Raw genomic sequence first — 18,860 nt, forward strand, 5'->3', positions numbered from 1 at the left:
CTACAGGTTGGTTAGAACAGAGGTTCTCAACCTTTTCAGGCCGTGACCCCCGAAATAATCATACTTTAATTGGGGACCCCCACCCTGACGAGCACTAAGATAACACGGTTCTATTGTGAAAATAGCAGATCTACATGCTCACAACGTTGTGTGCATGTAGATCTGCTATTTTCACAATTTCTGCCTCTAATTTTTGACAATTTGGCCAATGTTCAATTTGTCGTTTTAGAGGTATTAAAAAGTCCTTAAATTGTCAATTTAGAAATGTGCAGATACCCTCTATAGTCTATACACTTAAACTTTATGTTGGTTTGTTTACTGTTGAGTGAGAAAACAATGTTTCACATTAAGCTAATCACCTGGGGACCCCCCCAAAATAATGTGGGGACCCCCCTGGGGGCCCCGACCCACAGGTTGAGAACCACTGGGTTAGAATGCCTGTTCAGAAGAAGAGGATAACTTGTTCCTCCACTTGCATTACGCCCTCCCAGTAGAAAATGTCTCTGTGTGTGGAAAAAATATTGAAATTGGCTTCACGACTAAATTGGCACAAAAAAGAAAAGAAAGATTGGCGTAAACAAACAGCAAGCCGATGATAGTAAATTCAGCGGAATGCTTTTTTTTCTTCTTTTGCATAGTCAATCCTCTCCTATTATTTGTGCAAGCCTCCCTTGAATGCATATGCATAATGGAGACTTAGATAATGGACTTAGCAATGACACACAAGGGCAAACAGCATTTCCAAGCCGGTGAGCCGGTTTGATTGATGTGCGTGCGTGCATGCTTGCCTGCGCGTGCGTATGTGTGTGTGAAATAGACATTGTAAGGTCAACATCCCTGGTCCTCACAAGATAAACGATTGTTTTATGGTTAAAAAGGATTTATAGTAAGGGAATATGGTACACGTCTAATACAAACTGTATACAATGGGACGACTCCTGCTCTGGTACTTAACTCCGGACGATGTACTTCCCCAATTAGACGTTTTGATTTGTCCTGGCCTGGACCACTGGCGTTGCAGTCCAGGCACCTAGGCTCCTAGGTAGCCTGGCAGTGCATCGTGAATAAAGGAATAAAAAAAAACCAAAATATCTTTAAAAAAATATATAATAATAATAATATAAAATCTTAATTTGTCCTCATTCATAACCTTGTGTGAGCCGTTGGACAATGTGTTATTTTTTCGCAAAAATCATAGAATATCACCCCTATGGTCTCAAAAGACTTCGTGGCTCTCTTCAAATCTGGGGGTAAAAATGGTCCGGTGGCGATAACCCAATGCAAAATTAAAGGCAGCAGACTGGTTCATGGACTCCACTTTGTTGAGGTGCCAACTTGCTCCCGGGGCACTCATAGCCAAATATGGCTGGTAATTCGCGTTACTTTCTGAAGAAAACGACAAGTGTAACCAGCAGAGCGTGAACAGCTGTCTGTGGGTATGTGGGCATCACATTTCTCCTCATTAGCTGGCCCCAAAGCCAAATATGTCTGGTGATTTGTTCTGTCCGTGATGTTAGTTATCTCCATACATGGAGTTGCTCATACGGAGATAGGGACCTACACACACAGCCTAACGTAGGAATAGGATTAGATTTCGTCATATTACGTCATTGGCAGTCAATGATTTAAGCACCCTGCACTCTCTAAAAAAAGATGCTAACTAGAGGAGACAAACCGTCCAAGGAGAGAGAACTCAGGTCTGAGAAACAGAACGGAAGAGCAGAGGGTTCGAAGGACAACAAGGGGCCCGAGGAGCAAACACTGTTGGCACTGGAAGCCAAGAAAGAGGAGAACAGAGAAAAACAGAGGTCAAGTAGAGGATTCTTCAAGATGCGAGTCCAGCCATCTGTTTGGTGGTTGTTCCTGGCACTGCTCTTCTGTGCCCATAAGGCCAGCGGCTGCCTTCAGTGTAGCCAGGTGGGGTTCCACAGCCCACTCAATGCCTTCATTAGTACTTTCAACAACGAGGATCAACTTCGTCTGCAGAAGATTGTTAGAAACGCAGATTCCACATTTATGAACATCAGTAAAAGACACAGTGGTGTAATTGTTCAAAACACCCTGGCGAAAGTGGTCGCCAAATTCCGGACAGCATTTGACAACTTAAAGAAAACGTCGCACACAGGAGATGTGTTTACAAAGTTGACACAGTTGATGATTGATTGCAGTGAGATCCTGGACCAACATATAGATGATGGATTATGCGTAGACAATAATTGTGGACTCTTATACCAACCCGTGGTGAACTGTGAGGACCATGACTGCAACTCTGAACTTTACAACTGCTCCTCTCCTTCCCACCAGTTGAACTGCGGACAGCACCACGTACAGGCCAAGGAGGGTGAGGAGGCTTGGTTGAACTGTTCTCTGCCTTGGCACAGCCTGGTGATTCCCACCTGGACCAAACAGTACCATTTTGAGTGGACTCCAGGACTGAACCAACCAGCTGACAGCGACTTTAAGCCTCTGAAGGTGAGCAATGACTCCTACCTATTGATGAATAATGTGAGTGTGGAGCAACAGGGGACGTATCGCTGTTCACTGCAAAATCACACAGGAACCGTTTTCTCCACAATGACCTTCCAACTCACTGTCACTGCTCTTCCAACTCATGAAATCATGCCTGAGATCATGGTTCCCACACAAACGTCATGGCCTGACGTCATCATTCCCACAGTCAGTCCAGGTTCTGATGTCACAATTCCCACAGAAAGACCAGGGCCTGATGTCGATGAAACTGATCCCACTAGACCTGGCGTTACTGCCAAGCCAGGGCCTGATGTCGATGAAACTGATCCCACTAGACCTGGCGTTACTGCCAAGCCTGTGCCACCAACCAAAGCCCCACCTCCCACTGGCATTGACATCGTCATTATCATCTTGATCATTATGTCTGTGGTAGGTGGAGGGGGCATGGTTCTCTACCTTGGGCTGATGGCAGTGAAGAGAAGTCACGCAATATGGGATGGAATAAAAGGGATTCTATTGTATGGGCATTCCCAGGCTTAATATTGAGGGGCATAAAATGGATTCTACTAGTGTGGTTGCCCTAACAGGGCATCATCTGGGAATCAGATGTAGAGGTCAGCTCCATATATGGTCACAATGTCAACAAACAGGTCAGCAGCTACAGTATAGACATTGAGGCGTTAATCACATACAGACAAGATGTGGCGGTTTTCATAGTTCATAGTAAACTGCGACCTACGGTCACAATAACTACAATATAATATAACTAGAGAAATTGCAATTTGGGAAATTGCGAGTGTGGTTGCCTAAAAAGTTACCTTACTCTTACATCACTAAAAGTTACTCACTATATATGGTGTTTCCCATTCAAAGTCAATGGGAAAGGTCAGATACCTAAAAGTTACCTTACTATATATGGTGTTTCCCATTCAAAGTCAATGGGAAAGGTCAGATACCTAAAAGTTACTCACTATATATGGAGTTTCCCATTCAAGTCAATGAGACTAAGAATTGTAAAAACTGCAAAATTCCCCAGAGTAATAATGTGGTTGCCCTGGCAACCACACTAATAAATCAATTTAAAAACAAGATTAACTACAAATTATTTAACTGATAATAAATTCCAAAAATAATCACACCCAATGTGAAGTGGGCGGTGGTCGTGCTTGTGTAACGTCCAGACTAGGATTTGAGTCTAGGATGTACAGGGTATGCTACACACACAAGTTTTGCTATGGCAAAACGCTGAGGAAAAAGGCTACAGACATACGACATCTGACATCACAAGACAAACATGATGCTACGTACACACATTTTACTATGGCAAAACGCTGAGGAGAAAGGCTACAGACACGCGCACAGCCACGTATAGGAACGGTTAGCACCGCTCAAAAATATGTGGTTGTTTTTATGCACATGTTGCCATGATTGCCATCGCATGCATTACGTTGATTAAACAATGGCATCATTCAAACTGACAATCTCTACAAAAACACGAAATGACACAATCCTTTTATACCAGATTGCGCCTTGTGGACTAGCCTTGCTGAGGTGGTGACGTCTCGAGAAGACGAGAACGCTGCTCCCTCATTGGCTAAAGGCCCAGCCAATGAGGAGAAAGTAACGTAAAACAACTATCAATTCCTATACCAATCGATCAACTCCAAAGCAAAGCTAGGTCAAAATTGTACGTTTATTTTGTTTTAGATGTGGTGGTGTTGAACGCAAGCAACTACACTCCAGAAACAAACCCAAACTAAAGCAACCTGCAACTATGAATATTTTATAAACCAGCTCAGTGGCACTGTGTGTGCGTGTGTCTCACCGTGGCATGTAGACCTCTACTTTCTGCCTCTTGACGTTGTTGGCCCACTCCTCCAGGAGCGACGCTTTGATGATGGGCTCCAGGGAGGCCAGGGGCACCTCCTGCCGGGGCAGGACGATCATCATGGACATGTCCTCTCCCTCGTAGGGCATCTCCAGCACCTGGTACACACCGCCCGCCTCCTGGGAGCCGTCGCTGAACTCACCTGGCGGAGGGGAGGGGGAGATTACACCACCGTGAGCACGTGAACGAATGCACTGCAGACACAGGTCCATTTGGTTCCATCAGTACACTCTCAGAGTTAAATTAACAGCTTGGGAGCCTTAGAGATGACTAATCTTATCAAATGGGGGGTCTGTGGCCGTATATGTAACCTTGAAATGTAAAAGTTTGAGAATCTCTGTCCTACCTACAGTATACAGTCAGTATGCTAACGTTTGCTGCACCTGCACTGCACCTTTCTGAGTTTATTCCATACATGGGATACAATAGACTCATATACCTCACATGAGAAAACCTCATAATATTTTATCGCAGTGTGCAGGACTCTTAGTTGCCACCCAGTGAGTCTATCCTCTTATGCTTCCGAGTGTTTTTCTGTGCGTGGGTGTAATCCTTATGTTTGGAAGGATACTGCAATTTCTCTGAACAGCATAGAACATTTTGCTCTCCTTGCCAACACGTGCGTGCACGCGCGCGCGCGTGCGCACGCACGCACGCACGCACGCACACACACACACACACACACACACACACACACACACACACACACACACACACACACACACACACACACACACACACACACACACACACACACACACACACACACACACACACACAATTTCCAAGACCTAATGATAACTTCCTTCAGATGCAGCCACTACAGCACAATTAACTGTCAGGCTTTGCTGACATTCACAAACACTATTTCTCTTTTGAAGATACTCTACTCAATAAGGCAAAAAAACAAAACAGACTGAATGTTTTTCTTCCCGCAGAGAAAAAGTGGGGAGAAGAAACTGCTGAAGTAAGTTATCATCCTCTCAGTGCATAGTGTTCTAACTCTGGGTTTGGTGCTGTTGCAGCATGGGCGTTTGCCCTGCAAACCTTTTAACCACTTCAACCCTATATGAGCCATTCCCAACCTGCATGGGGGCCAGAGCCCACTGTTGGGCTGTGAGGGTATTGCAAGATTCTAATGATAATATAAAGTCAATATAAGAAATATGATATTTTGAATGTAAAAGCTGGAAAATGTGTTTTCTTTGTGATAACAGGAACCTCAAGTCTAGGACTACTACGAAAATAGCGGCATCTACACAAGCTCACAATGTAGCAGGGTCAAGATGCACCTGTATGTGTGAGCAAGTGTGCATGTATTGTACACAGACGCAGACTGCACCAGAATAGCTCAGAGCCTCAGACACAGCAACTTCAGTAGCAGCGCTGCCCCACTGAAGTAATGCAGTCTAAGTGATGTGACAGCACTCTGATCTGAACAAGTACTGATTGGATGAGAATGGAGCTATTAGAACTAAGCAAGCATATGGATACACCATGACAGCAGGACAAAGACAAATAGGCAGGGCAGTTACTGTAGCACCTGGATAGATAGACCCACATATCGTCGCTGTCGGGCAGAAACCTCGTATCTCCAAGTTTCAAGTTTGTATGTTTTCTCACCAAGTAAAGCCCTGCTTCATCATACAAGGCTGTCGCACAAAAGTAGTGAAAACAGCCAATCTACAAGCACACAACGCCTCGGTGTGTGCTTGTAGACCTGCTGTTTTCACTAGTTTAGTTCATTTTTAAAATGATAAATACAAAACGAACGGTCTTGGACATACAAGGTTTTCACCCGACAACGACAATATGCAACTGCTAACACTGTAAATTCTTCAGCGTTAATTTCTCTCTGAGATGTGTACATGGAACCAAATGGAACCAAATGGAACCATCAATTTGTACACTTCTCATAGTTAGAAATGGATAAATGAACATTGAGGATTTTACTGTGTATCTATTCACAAGTTTCCAACGTCCCATCGTGCATTGCGCAGAAGGCGTGCGGCAGTTCCGGCGTCGCAGCCGAGTGTGATCTACAAGCTCACAACGGTTGCATCTGCGACGCGGCGCGAGCGTGTAGGTCAGCTGTTCTCCGAATGTGTCCCACACAGAATGCTACAGTAAATTCTCGTGGAAACAGGTGGATATGTACTGTACAAGAAAGAGTCTAATCTAACTATACAAAGACACGTGTTCTTACACACATTAATCAAAATCAGCAAATGCCTATATGCAGTTACGCACGTCTACATTAAAGAGTAGACGTGGACATACAGTGTGCCTCAAATGTAAACAGTATCACTGTAAAAACATTAAAAAAAACAAAAAAACAAATGCACTATGAACCAGGCAAAAAAGTCCCATAAAATGTAACTTTGGGGATATATGCAATCCATAACGATTTGTGTGTGGATAAAACGTAAATGTTTCTGTATGTACCGGTATGTTAATACAATCAAACGAACACAACTTGGAGCTGGTCTCCATGGCCTGCTCTTGAGAAATGGTCTTGGTGATATTGAATGAATGAAGGTCAAAGCACAATTATCCTCTACTCAAATGGGCTTTCTGTTACAGTATATCAGTAACAGTACACATTTTGGCACTCAGATGGGTTACAGAGTACGGCAAACAAAACATTAAGAAAAAACACAGCAATGGGCAACTCATACAACAACCCTACTACGCACTCATGTACACACACTCTCAAGGACAAAAATACACACAGTACAACTGCAGTGCAGCATGTAAAAGCGTAGCCAGACAATACCAAAGCATGCAAAAAAAACAAAAAAAAAAACAAAGACGAAAATACCGCCTCCAGATCTACAATGGGGACATATTTACCGGGAATAATATTCCACATGATATGAATACTTCAGATCTCTGATTAACATTTTAAATAACCTCCGGAAATATGAACCAATGTCTAGAGACACGTTGGAAACAACGTGGGCCCTGGATAATAAACACACAAACACACTGTGTGTCTATCTTCTTCTCAGTTCTCCTAATATGATACACGGCCCGCATTCAAATATGTGTTCACCAAGGACCACAATGAAATATACATACACACCTCCCCTCCCCTCATCTCCCTCATACTCACATGCAGTATATCGTTGCTGTCGGGCAGAAACCTCTTATCTCCATATTTAAAATGCTCTCGTAAATGAATGCCTTACTTGATTACAATATAGCGTCACACAAAAGTATCAAAAGTAGCAGCTCGAATATAGATCTGCTACTTTTTTTTTGCTATTTGGGAATTTGAATCCTGCGAGGCGTTGTGAGCTTGTAGATCTGCTATTTTTGGCTACAGTTCTCAGAATATAGACACTAGGGTTCAAGTTGTTAATAAAAAAATAAAAGATTTGGAGGACTCCCTGTAGTAACTCTGAGGACCCCCTAGGGGTCCCGGACCCTCTGTTGAAGACCCCTGCTGTAAAGTAACAGTTTTAGACATAATGAAGTTTCCACCCCACAGAGACAATATACAGTATTTATATCGCTGTGGGGCAGAAACCTTTTATCTTCCTGTTTCAACTTTATATATATATATATATATATCTTGATTTTATTTATGACAAATATTGCCTATAATGACATGCCCAAAATAGAGATGCCAGGTTCAAAGCGGTTAAGTCTGTTTGTCCATCCATCCATCCAACTGCTTATCCAGAATTGGGTCGCAGGGGGTAACAGTTCCAACTGAGACTTCCAGATTTCTTTATCCCGAGCAACTTCCTCCACTCCCTCAGGGAGTATACTGAGGCGTTCCCAAGCCAGTTTGGAGATGTAATCCTTCCACCTGGTCTTTGGTCTACTACGGGGTCTCCTCCCAGTGGGACGTGCATCGAGGACCTTCCTAGGAAGGCGCTTGGGGGGCATCCGTACTAGATGCCCGAACCACCTAAGCTGACTTCCAAGTGTAGGAGCAACGGTTCTACTCCAAGTCACTCTCGGGTTCAAAGCAGTTATTGATCTCGGGTGACTGAACTTCTCACCCTATCTCTAAGGGAGATACCAGCCACCTGAGGAAACCCATTTCGGCCACTTGCACCCGCGACCTTATAATTTCAGTCATGACCCACACTTCATGAACATATAGGTGAGAGTAGGAACGAAGATTGCTCGGTAGACAGAGAGCTTTGCCTTCCGGCTCAACTCTTTTTTCTTCACAACAGCGTGATTTAGCGACTGCAAAACCGCTCCTGCTGCTCCGATTCTCCGGCTGATCTCCTTCTCCGTTTTTTCCCTTTCTCTCATTCGTGAACAAGACCTCAAGATACTTAAACTCCTTCACCTGGACTGCAAAATCCATCGGTTTCCTGCTGAGAACCATGGCCTCAGATCTAGAGATGCTGATCCTCATTCCAGCCGCTGTACACTCGGCTGCGAACCGATCCAGTGAGAGCTGAAGGTCTCAGACCGATGGTGCCATCAGGACCACGTTTGTTTCATAAATATTTTACCAATGATAACAAGAGCTTGTGACTAAATAATTACTACATTTGATCTATTGGATCACAGGTTCCTGAACAGTAACAGTTTAGACATACATGGTTTCCATCCAACAGCAACAATATAATATACATACTGTACAGTATGTCATCTCTGCTGGTGGTAACATGTCATTAGGTCGAACACTCTATGGATCGACCACCAAAACCTAACCTTAACTCTAACCCTAACCTCAGTAAAACTATGCCTAACCCTAACCCTAAACCTAACCCTAACCCTAACCTCAGTAACCGTGACGCGGGTGATTATCTAACCTGCCGACGCTGTTTGACCCAACGGGAGTTCGTACCTATGGGGCAGTCCCCCTGCCGGTGGAAATCTCATATGTCCAAAACTGTTACTTTTCAGGATTCAAATTGCAAAAATAGCAGATCAACGAGTTCAAAGCGCTTCGTTTTGCGCCACGGTTTGAGCTTGTGGATCTTTTGATACTTATTTCTGACAAATATTGCCCATAATGACATGCCCAAAATAGAGATGCCAGGTTCAAAGCGATTAAGTATGTTTGTGGGTTTTATAAATATTTTAACAATGAAAACAAGAGCCTGTGACAAAATAATTACTACATTTGATCTATTGGCGCACAGGTTCTGTTTTCCATTTCCTGAACAGTAACAGTTTTAGACATACATGGTTTCCATACATCTCAGTCGGGTGGAAACCTCATAATGTCCAAAACTTTTCAGGATTCAAATTGCAAAAGTAGCAGATCTACGAATTCAAATCGCTTCGTTTTGCGCATCGGTTTGAGCTTGTGGATCTTTTTATACTGTTGTGTGAGTCTGTAGCGTTAATTTAGGAAAAAACACAAAGTTAGAATATGCTATGAGAGGTTTCTGCCCGACAGCAACAATGTATAATGCATATATGTTTACGGCATACCACATACATTGAGCAGTTGCTCATGCACCCACACGTAGGCACGCACTCTGCATGCACACACGCACATGTGCCATGGGCGGCGCGTAATGAAGGCTAGGGGAGGCTATGCCTTCCCAAATGCTACGCTGGTTATTTTGCAAATTATATAATACTAGCCCTTACCCGTTCAAAGATATGAGCTCCAAAATGATGTGCAGTGTGTGGGTTATGGGATGTGCACTGTGCACACAGTATATGAGGGATGGAAAGTAACTTTAACTGGTGCTTGCATGATGTACTGTAGGAGCATCAATGTAAGAAACCCGTTTCGTTTAATGGCTACAGAGATAACAACTAGGGTTGTTGTATTCGCAAAATTATAGTATAGATATGTGCGCAGCATTATATAGGCTGCTATATTGTGTGTTGTTGCTGCAGCACAGCCCCCTAGTGACAATGAGGTGACAGACAGACAGACAGACACAGACAGACAGACGGAGCGACCGCATTTACGCACGGCAGCGATTTGCGAATTGAATTGCACAGCCATATAATTTCATAATGACCTAAAAATGGTCTGGTCTCTTAATAAATGTCATCCCTTTTGATTTTGAAACAGAAACGTTGCTGTTGTTATAATATCTTTATGCTTTCTAATACTATTGCTTGTTAGTTCAATCATATTTCATGATCAGACGTTTCAAATTTCATCCCGACGCTATGTGTATAAATTGGTCAAATTATGCTAAATAACTCATCGAAAAAAAGTTTAGCCTCGCCAAACGCTTGGCTCACGTGCCGCCTATGACATTTGCACACCCAGACTGGTGCTCCTCACCATAGTAGAAGTCTCCCTGCTGGTACATCATGAGGGTCTGGACCTCAGAGCCGTCGTCCTTGCTGAAGGAGAATGTTCTGGTGTTCTCCGGTCTGAACTGGTTCTTCCAGGAGCCTCTGAAGTACACGGCGTTCACCAGGGTCAGCCTGGTGATGCTGCTGAAGTCCTCCGCTGACAGCAGCTCACGGATCTTGCCTGCGAGGAACGCGCGTGTGCACAGTAACAAGCCTCAGTGTTTCATTCAAGGGAAAATTACGTATACAGTGTTAAATGGAATTAAGGTTGCACATTGGTGCGTTTTTTTCATTGCTTTTTCAAAATCCGAAATCCGCAAAAGCGTTTTTCAGGCCAAGGACCCCTCGCTGAGGGGCGGAGAAAGCAGGGACCCAGTGGTGACAGCTGGAAAACGCAGCAGTGTGCAAGGACCCTTACAGACATCACACAGAGTTCAGTAAAACAAGGTGTAAATGTAGATGTAAATGCAATGTAAATGCAGCTGATGGCTGCTCAGATGGGCATGATGAGTGGCTATAATAAACCAGTGGTTCCATGAAAATGCACACGCCCCATCAGAAAATACCCATCAGATGGGTTGGCCAAGAGTTTCTCAGAGATGTTCATTTTAATGATCAATCAATCGATTGTGACCTCTGTGTCACTTTAGATTCGTACAACTTTATTATACTTTAGCGTGGCAACAAGTGTTGCGTTATGAGCTTGTAGATCTGCTATTTAAAAAAAATCATGAACATTATTTTGTGCAAATCTTTGAATATATATTTTTTTAAAGCAAACTCTTGTAACTCAAATCTTTGCTTCTGAGAGTCCCTGGAACAAAATATTTTAGAAGATAGGAGAATCGGCCTCAGCTCTTAATGGGTTAAGTTCTTATTTATTGTTATCAATAAACTAGACACAAGTATTTGGGGGCCCACTTTGCAATACCCTCGCAGCCCACCAGAGACCCACTGCTATAAACCCCGTCACTAGCAAGGGTGTCAATTGGGTATGGCAGGGGTATGCAGCTGCCATACCCTGGGTCCAGGGGGGAAAATAAAAGTTACTTTTAAATATACATCCATGCATGTCTCTTTGTCTATCTGTGCTGGTTATTATGTTGTTAAATTACAGTAAAATAACTACAAATGCAAAATTTAAATACATTGTCACTTTAACAACTTTATAATTATATTTTCCACACTTTCTCCCCTATTCTCCCCATCTTGACAGAATGGTATATTCCCAGGTTCCGCAGGTCAGCTGCACAGGTGCAATGCATTATTGTTAATTGTGGCACGTTTACTAACATGCCAAGTTTAGCTGCACTTGAACACCATTCCAGGCTGCCATATCCAGCCCAAGAAACCGTAGAAACGGGTGGAAAAATAGAATATACTTCTTAAATTAAATGTATCATGCCTGTTGCTAAGGTATGGCAACAAGCCTTTTCTGAACTGACGCCACTGGTCACTATAGTGACAACAGACTCACTCTCTGTGTGGTTCTCCACCCAGCCGTTGATGTGCTCGGCGACGGCCGCCGACTCGCCGAAGTCCACCGTCTCCACGTCGGCCCGGAAGAACTTCTTCACCAGGTGCAGGAACTCGGGGTTGAAGGTCACGCCCTCCTGCAGGAAGAGGCTGTTGGCCCAGCGGATCACGTAGTGGCCGTCGTCCTCCGACAGCGCCGCCGTCAGGTTGTGGAGCAAGGAGAACTCCTCGTCTGGGGGAGCAGAGGCACGCACACACAGAGTGTTGTGTTTGACGCAAATTTTGATTTAGTTTTAGTCATAGTCTTTTGAATAAAATGTAATTTAATTTGAGTCATAATTTAGTTACCTGAAAAGTTTTAGTTTTAGTCTAATTTTAGTCAACTAAATATCATACGTTTTAGGCGACTAAATCTACAGTTGATTTAGTCGGCTAAAAATGTATTTTGGCAGGCCTTGATGGCATCGTAATGATTTTACACTTGGTTGTGTGCTGAAAATAGCCGATCTACAAGCTCACAACGCGTCGCAGCGCGACGCGTTGTGAGCTTGTAGATCGGCTATTTTCAGCACACAACACTTGAGAGCAACCAAACATAAAATTACTCTCTTCTCCCTCCCTAAGTCCCTCCCTAACGTTTTAGTCTAGTTTTTATTTTGTTGACGAAATTGTCAATATATTTAGTCTTAGTTTTAGTCATCACAGCTTAATTTTTATTTCGTTTTTATTTAGTTTTCGTCAGTGAAAAAAACGCAGTCGACAAACATTTTTCGTCATAGTTTTAGTCGACGAAATCAACACTGACACACGCACGCACGCACGCACGCACGCACGCACGCACAGAGAACAAATGGAAACATCGATTTTGGGAATGAAATACATTTTAGTTCACTCAGAGGTAATTTCCCTAAGGAGCTTTTTAAGCGTACAGACCTGAGACCATTGATTATGTTAACATTGCGCGCATGCAAGGGTGAAATTGTGTGTGTACGTTATGCAAGCATTTACGTATGTACTGTATGTACGGTACGTGTGTGTGTGTGTGTGTGTGTGTGTGTGTGTGTGTGTGTGTGTGTGTGTGTGTGTGTGTGTGTGTGTGTGTGTGTGTGTGTGTGTGTGTGTGTGTGTGTGTGTGTGTGTGTTTACTTGGTTCACTTCAGATGCTTGTACACACATATCCTGGTTAGCTGGCTAATAAAAAAGGCCTTTTATCTGATTCATCTGCTTCCCGGTGTGTTTAGATTAGTGTCTGCTGGGAACTCCATGCACCTTATACCATTTAAAATTTAGCGATCAGCGCCAAGTTTCTTGAGCATGCTGCCAGTAGGCTAAGGAAGTAACCTGAATATCATCTCGGGTGGAAACCTCATATGTCCAAAACTGTTACTTTTCTGTGATTCAAGTTCAATAACAGCAAAAGTAGCAGCTCAAAACGCCTTTTGCTTTTGTATGACACTGCATGTACAGTAGGTAGTAGGGCAGGGTTCCCCAATTAGTTTTCCCCACGGGCTGAATTATGTCTAGGGTACCAAGCTGAGGGCCACAACATTGCAGGGGGCGATGGCGGCGTTCCCGCTACTCCAGCGACAGTTCAGATATCGTCGTTGTCGGGTGAAAATCTTGTATGTCCAAAACCGTTCATTTTGCACAAAAGTAGTGAAAACAGCCAATCTACAAGCACACAACGCCTCGCACTGCGAGGCGTTGTGTGCTTGTAGATCTGCTGTTTTCACTACTTTTGTGCGACGGCCTTGTATGATTTGGGAAAGAGCGTACAAATTTGGAGATAGGAGATTTCCACCCGACAACGACATACTAGTGTTGTTGCTCTTATACCACCATTATTACTGGGGTTGGTGTGGGCCAGACAGTAGCCCCCCGTGGGCCGCAAATGGCCCGCGGGCCGCCTATTGGGGAACCCTGTAGTAGGGCATTAATTTACAAAAAGAAAACACAAAAGGTTAGAATATGGAAATTTTGTAAAGTAGAGTGAAAGTAGCTGGTCAACAAGCTCACAACGTGTCATGTGAGCTTTTAGATGAGCTATTTTCACTATTTCTGAACATCCTGAGAACTTCCTGAGAACAGTTTTGGACATAAAAAGGTTTCCAAATTCCACCAGACAGTGCCATTATTATTTTATACTGCTAAAGGCCCTTTCCCACTGGGCGTGATAAATATAACGATAGCGATCAAATATATTGTTTTCAATTGAAGTGGATGGCAGCGTCCACACCACAACGTTAAAGCTGTCATAATTGATGTGAACGCCAACATCTTTATCCCGTCCGGTGGGAATGAAGCTTAACTGGAGGTCAGATTGGCCTGAAAATGAATGCTCTTATCTTAATCACCCATTTTTTGACGTGTTGTGAGCTTGTAGATCGGCTATTTTCAGCATGCAACCTGCATGCTGAAAAAAACCTTCTCCGCTCCCTCCACTGGCTCCCGGTTGCGGCCCGCACAGAATACAAAACACTGATGCTGACCTTCAAAGCAGCCAAAGGTACGGCTCCTCCAAAACCTGATCAACCCCTACAACTCCACCCGTTCACTCAGATCAGCCAACACAGGGATGCTGACAGAACCTTCGCTAAAAACCCCAGTACAAAAATCTACTCCTCCTAGACAATTTGCCCTCCTGGCCCCCAAACTGTGGAATAAACTCCCTGTCGCACTTAGAACAACAGACTCACTCCTTAGCTTCCGCCGTGGACTGAAGATTCACCTCTTCAGACTCCACCTAAACCCATAACACTACTGTAACACTCCCCTTCCCTCAATGACTACAAATGAACGTTTTTTTTTACTGATTAGGTGTGTGGTCTACCTATGTTATTATTCTTTTTTTTGTGTGCTTTTTTCCTAGATTGATATTCCTATGCATTTGTTGTATTGTAACTAAATCAACTGTAGTTTAGTCTAGCGACTAAAACTAAAACTTTTCAGATGGCTAAAATATGACTAAAACTAAATTTGATTTAATTCAAAAGACTACTATGCATGAACTGTAAATCAAAATGTGCTGTCAGAATGAACGTTGGTCTAACCTGTGGCCAGGTGGCTGAACCCCGTGGCCTGGCGTATCTGGTCCAGGGTGGCTCCCCTGGCGCCCAGCTCCACCATGCCCAGCGCCACCGACACGCTGAGCGGCGAGAAGATGATGTTGTCCTCTCCTCCCACCGCCGCCTGCAGCCGGTGGTACAGTCTGACCGAGAACTCCGACGTGGCGTCCTCCGGAATGTCCGCCGCCCGGCAACCGTAGCCCGGCAACAAGACGGAGAGGAGGAGGGGGAGGAGGAGGAGGGGGAGCGGGAGGGGGGATGGAACACCCAGGATCGACATGGTGAGACGGGCCACTGAGAGCTGAGAAGGAAAGGACAGAGAATGTGATTTAACCTTTTCAGGCTGAGACCCTCAAAATAATCATATTTGAACTGATGAACACTGAGTTGAGGCATTACATTTTGCATAACACGGTTCTAGTGTGAAAATAGCTGATCTACATGCTCACACACCGCATCGCAACGCGAGGCGTTGTGAGCATGTAGATCAGCTATTTTCACAATTTCTGCCAATGTTTAATTTGTCATTTTAGAGGTATTAAAAAGTCCTTAAATTGTCACTTTAGAAATGTGCAGATCCCGTCTATACACTTAAACGTGTTGGTTTGTTTACAGTTGAGTGAGAAAACAATGTTGCACATCTCCCCCAAATAATTTGGGGGCTCCCCTGGGGGTCCCGACCCACGGGTTGAGAACCACTGATTTAGATGAGCATGTTATTTAGACAGATGCTAGGTTCACTGTTTACCTGGTGGTACCTTATGGTTTCAGTGTACAGAGTGTTATTTACAGTAGATAGATAGCATATTGTTTAGGCAGATGCTTAGGCTCATTATTTAGCTGGTGGCCTAGATCACTACTCAGTGATGTTGAGAGTGACAGATGGATGGATGGACGGATGGATGGATAGCAGAGGGTTCAAGGTAAAGGGATTGAGTTAAAGGTAGAGAGATAGGTAGAGAGAGAGAGAGATTGTGAAAGAAGGAACGAGGTGGAGCGTAAAGAACGATGATGGTGAGTGACAGAGGTAGATGGATGGAGAGGAGGTGTCGGTAAAGGCATCCAGGTACACAGAGAGAGGGATAGGATGAAAGAGAGAGAGAGCAGGGTCAGAGAGAGAGAGAGAGAGAGAGAGAGAGAGAGAACATCTGTCAGTCAGTCATGCCAGTACGGTGCTTTAGCAGGGGCGTCAATTGGGTATGGCAGGGGTATGCAGCTGCCATACCCTGGGTCCAGGGGGGAAATAAAAGCTACTTTTAAATATAAATCCATGAATGTCTCTTTGTCTATCTGTGCTGGTTATTATGTTGTTAAATGAATAACTATAAATGCAAAGTTTTACAAAATGGTCACTTTAACAAGGTATTATTGCGACCGTCAGGTCGCAGTTTAGTATCAAAACCTCCACCGGCCGTCCGTCCGTCCGTCGGTCACACGTCACACGTCACACCTTTGCCCTGCTCATATCTCCGCATCAGTATGACATCACACTGCTGACATCAGTATGACATCACACCGTACACAAATGACCCTTATATAAGACCGGCATTATCTACCGACAGATTAGTAACAAGATGTCAAAATCGTTGAAGGTTGAATCTCCAGATATGGAGATAACCAACACATCCCTCCATATATGGAGATAACCGACGAATCTCACTAAGTCTGACCTCACAAGCCCCATATTTGGACACGATGGAGGTTTTGAAGTTATATGTTGTTCGTGTCCAAATATGGGGCTTGTGAGGTCAGACTTAGTGAGATTCGTCGGTTATCTCCATATATGGAGGGAGAACCAGCTTATGAGCCGATGAGTTGTGTCAGAGTCGAGATCCTGCTTGCATCTAATCTGTCGGTAGATAATGCCGGTCTTATATAATATAAGGGTAATTTGTGTACGGTGTGATGTCATACTGATGTCAGCAGTGTGATGTCATACTGATGTCAGCAGCTATGTCTCTATATATGGAGTTATATGTTGTTCGTGTCCAAATATGGGGCTTGTGAGGTCAGACTTAGTGAGATTCGTCGGTTATCTCCATATATGGAGGGATGTGTTGGTTATCTCCATATCTGGAGATTCAACCTTCAACGATTTTGACATCTTGTTACTAATCTGTCGGTAGATAATGCCGGTCTTATATAAGGGTCATTTGTGTACGGTGTGATGTCATACTGATGTCAGCAGTGTGATGTCATACTGATGCGGAGATATTGGCCTATTTGTGGAGATAAGCGACCAACGGTCGCTTATCTCCCGATTAGGGAGTCTTACTGGTAATTATGTTCTCCACACTTGTATTCTCCCCATCTTGACAGAATGGTATATTCCCAGGTTCCGCAGGTCAGCTGCACAGGTGCGATGCATTATTGTTAATTGTGGCACGTTTACTAACATGCCAAGTTTAGCTGCACTTAAACCGTTCCAGGCTGCCATATCCAGCCCAAGAAACCGTAGAAACGGGGGAGAAATAAAATATAGCGCAGGAAGAATGACGTAGCCAGTTCAGGGGGAGAGAGCTAAGGGGTTGACAGCACGCCCCAGGTGGGCGGGGTCTTATACTCCGGCCCCTCACCCAGAGTACTTGGGAGAGTACTTCAGGAGAGCTAACCTGCTTAGTGTCAGTTGCTAAACTCAACGCTGCCCCACCTCCTTCCCCAACTCCACCTCAGGATTAGGCTTATCCCTTGCTGGGGGTCTCGGATCATGTGACCGCGGAGAGCTTCATTCACGATATAGCTTAAACATTTATCGTGGCCGCGGTACATTGATCCGAGGGCCGAATCCATGGCCACTCTTAAGTTCCGCTATAGTTTAGTTATGCTGTATATTCATGCTGCTGCTTAGGCTATATGATGCTTCTTATATTGCTTATCTGTATATGCTGCCTTTGTCATATGTATGCTGCCATTCTTGTCAATAAAGCTCATTCAACCTAAATGGTCTTGCCCCCTGAAATGTACTTCTTAAAATAAATGTATCATGCCTGTTGCTAGCTTTTTCTGAACTGACGTGACGCCACTGTGCTTTAGTGCGAGAAATGAGTGGAAATACAGCTAGACCGACTTGGTTTAACATAAGTTCAGCTACTCTCTACTGTCAAGAGGCAAAGATGAAACACTAAAGCTCTATGTACCGTACAACAACTTGTGAAATTAGCAGATTGACAAGTTCACAATGGGTCATGATGCAATATGGTACGAGTCTGCAGATATGCAACTTTTAAAAAATGTGGACGGATTTCAAACGGATGTTTATGAAATAATGAAGCGATAGAAGAACCCAGTGAAAATACACGAAGATCTAAAAATACGAGGGAAGCAGAGGAAGACGAGAGGATGGACTGTTGAAGAGAGCTCTAATGAAAAGGGAGGCATGATGGAGAATGACGCCAAAAAGGAAACTATGGTCCTGTGGAACTTAAATAATGGGGGAGAGAGACAGAGAGAATGAATGATAAACAACAGATGCGTGATAAAAGCACTTTTTGGACATCAGTCAGTCAGTCAGTCAGTCAGTCAGTCAGTCAGTCAGTATTGCTGTTCAGAGCAGATTCACTATGAGCTCATGCATAATTCATAACCACTCTTATCTTCACTTAAATCATCCCTTTTTCTCGCGAAATCTGCTTGAGTCAGTGTGTGTGTGTGTGTGTATGTGTGTGTGTGTGTGTGCGTGTGTGTGTGTGTGTGTGTGTCCATCGGCAAGGCATGATTGA

At 44.0% G+C, this 18,860-nt stretch overlaps 1 protein-coding gene across 1 annotated transcript in view; it reads right to left on the reverse strand.

The window, feature by feature from the left end:
- The window catches only part of LOC308301152 (neuroserpin-like), a gene marked incomplete at both ends in the record, with an annotated part of 34,507 nt that extends 19,086 nt beyond the window's left edge, over positions 1-15,421 (reverse strand). The window contains 4 exons of the mRNA XM_080745044.1: positions 4,295-4,499; positions 10,587-10,781; positions 12,078-12,308; positions 15,127-15,421. Coding sequence (XP_080601170.1) covers positions 4,295-4,499; positions 10,587-10,781; positions 12,078-12,308; positions 15,127-15,421 — 926 coding nt within the window. The remainder of the gene's footprint in view (positions 1-4,294; positions 4,500-10,586; positions 10,782-12,077; positions 12,309-15,126) is intronic.
- Between the last annotated feature and the right edge of the window lie 3,439 nt (positions 15,422-18,860).

Source organism: Nannobrachium achirus (assembly GCF_963921795.1).
Source record: "Nannobrachium achirus genome assembly, chromosome: 16".
Classification (NCBI taxonomy): Eukaryota; Metazoa; Chordata; class Actinopteri; order Myctophiformes; family Myctophidae; genus Nannobrachium; species Nannobrachium achirus.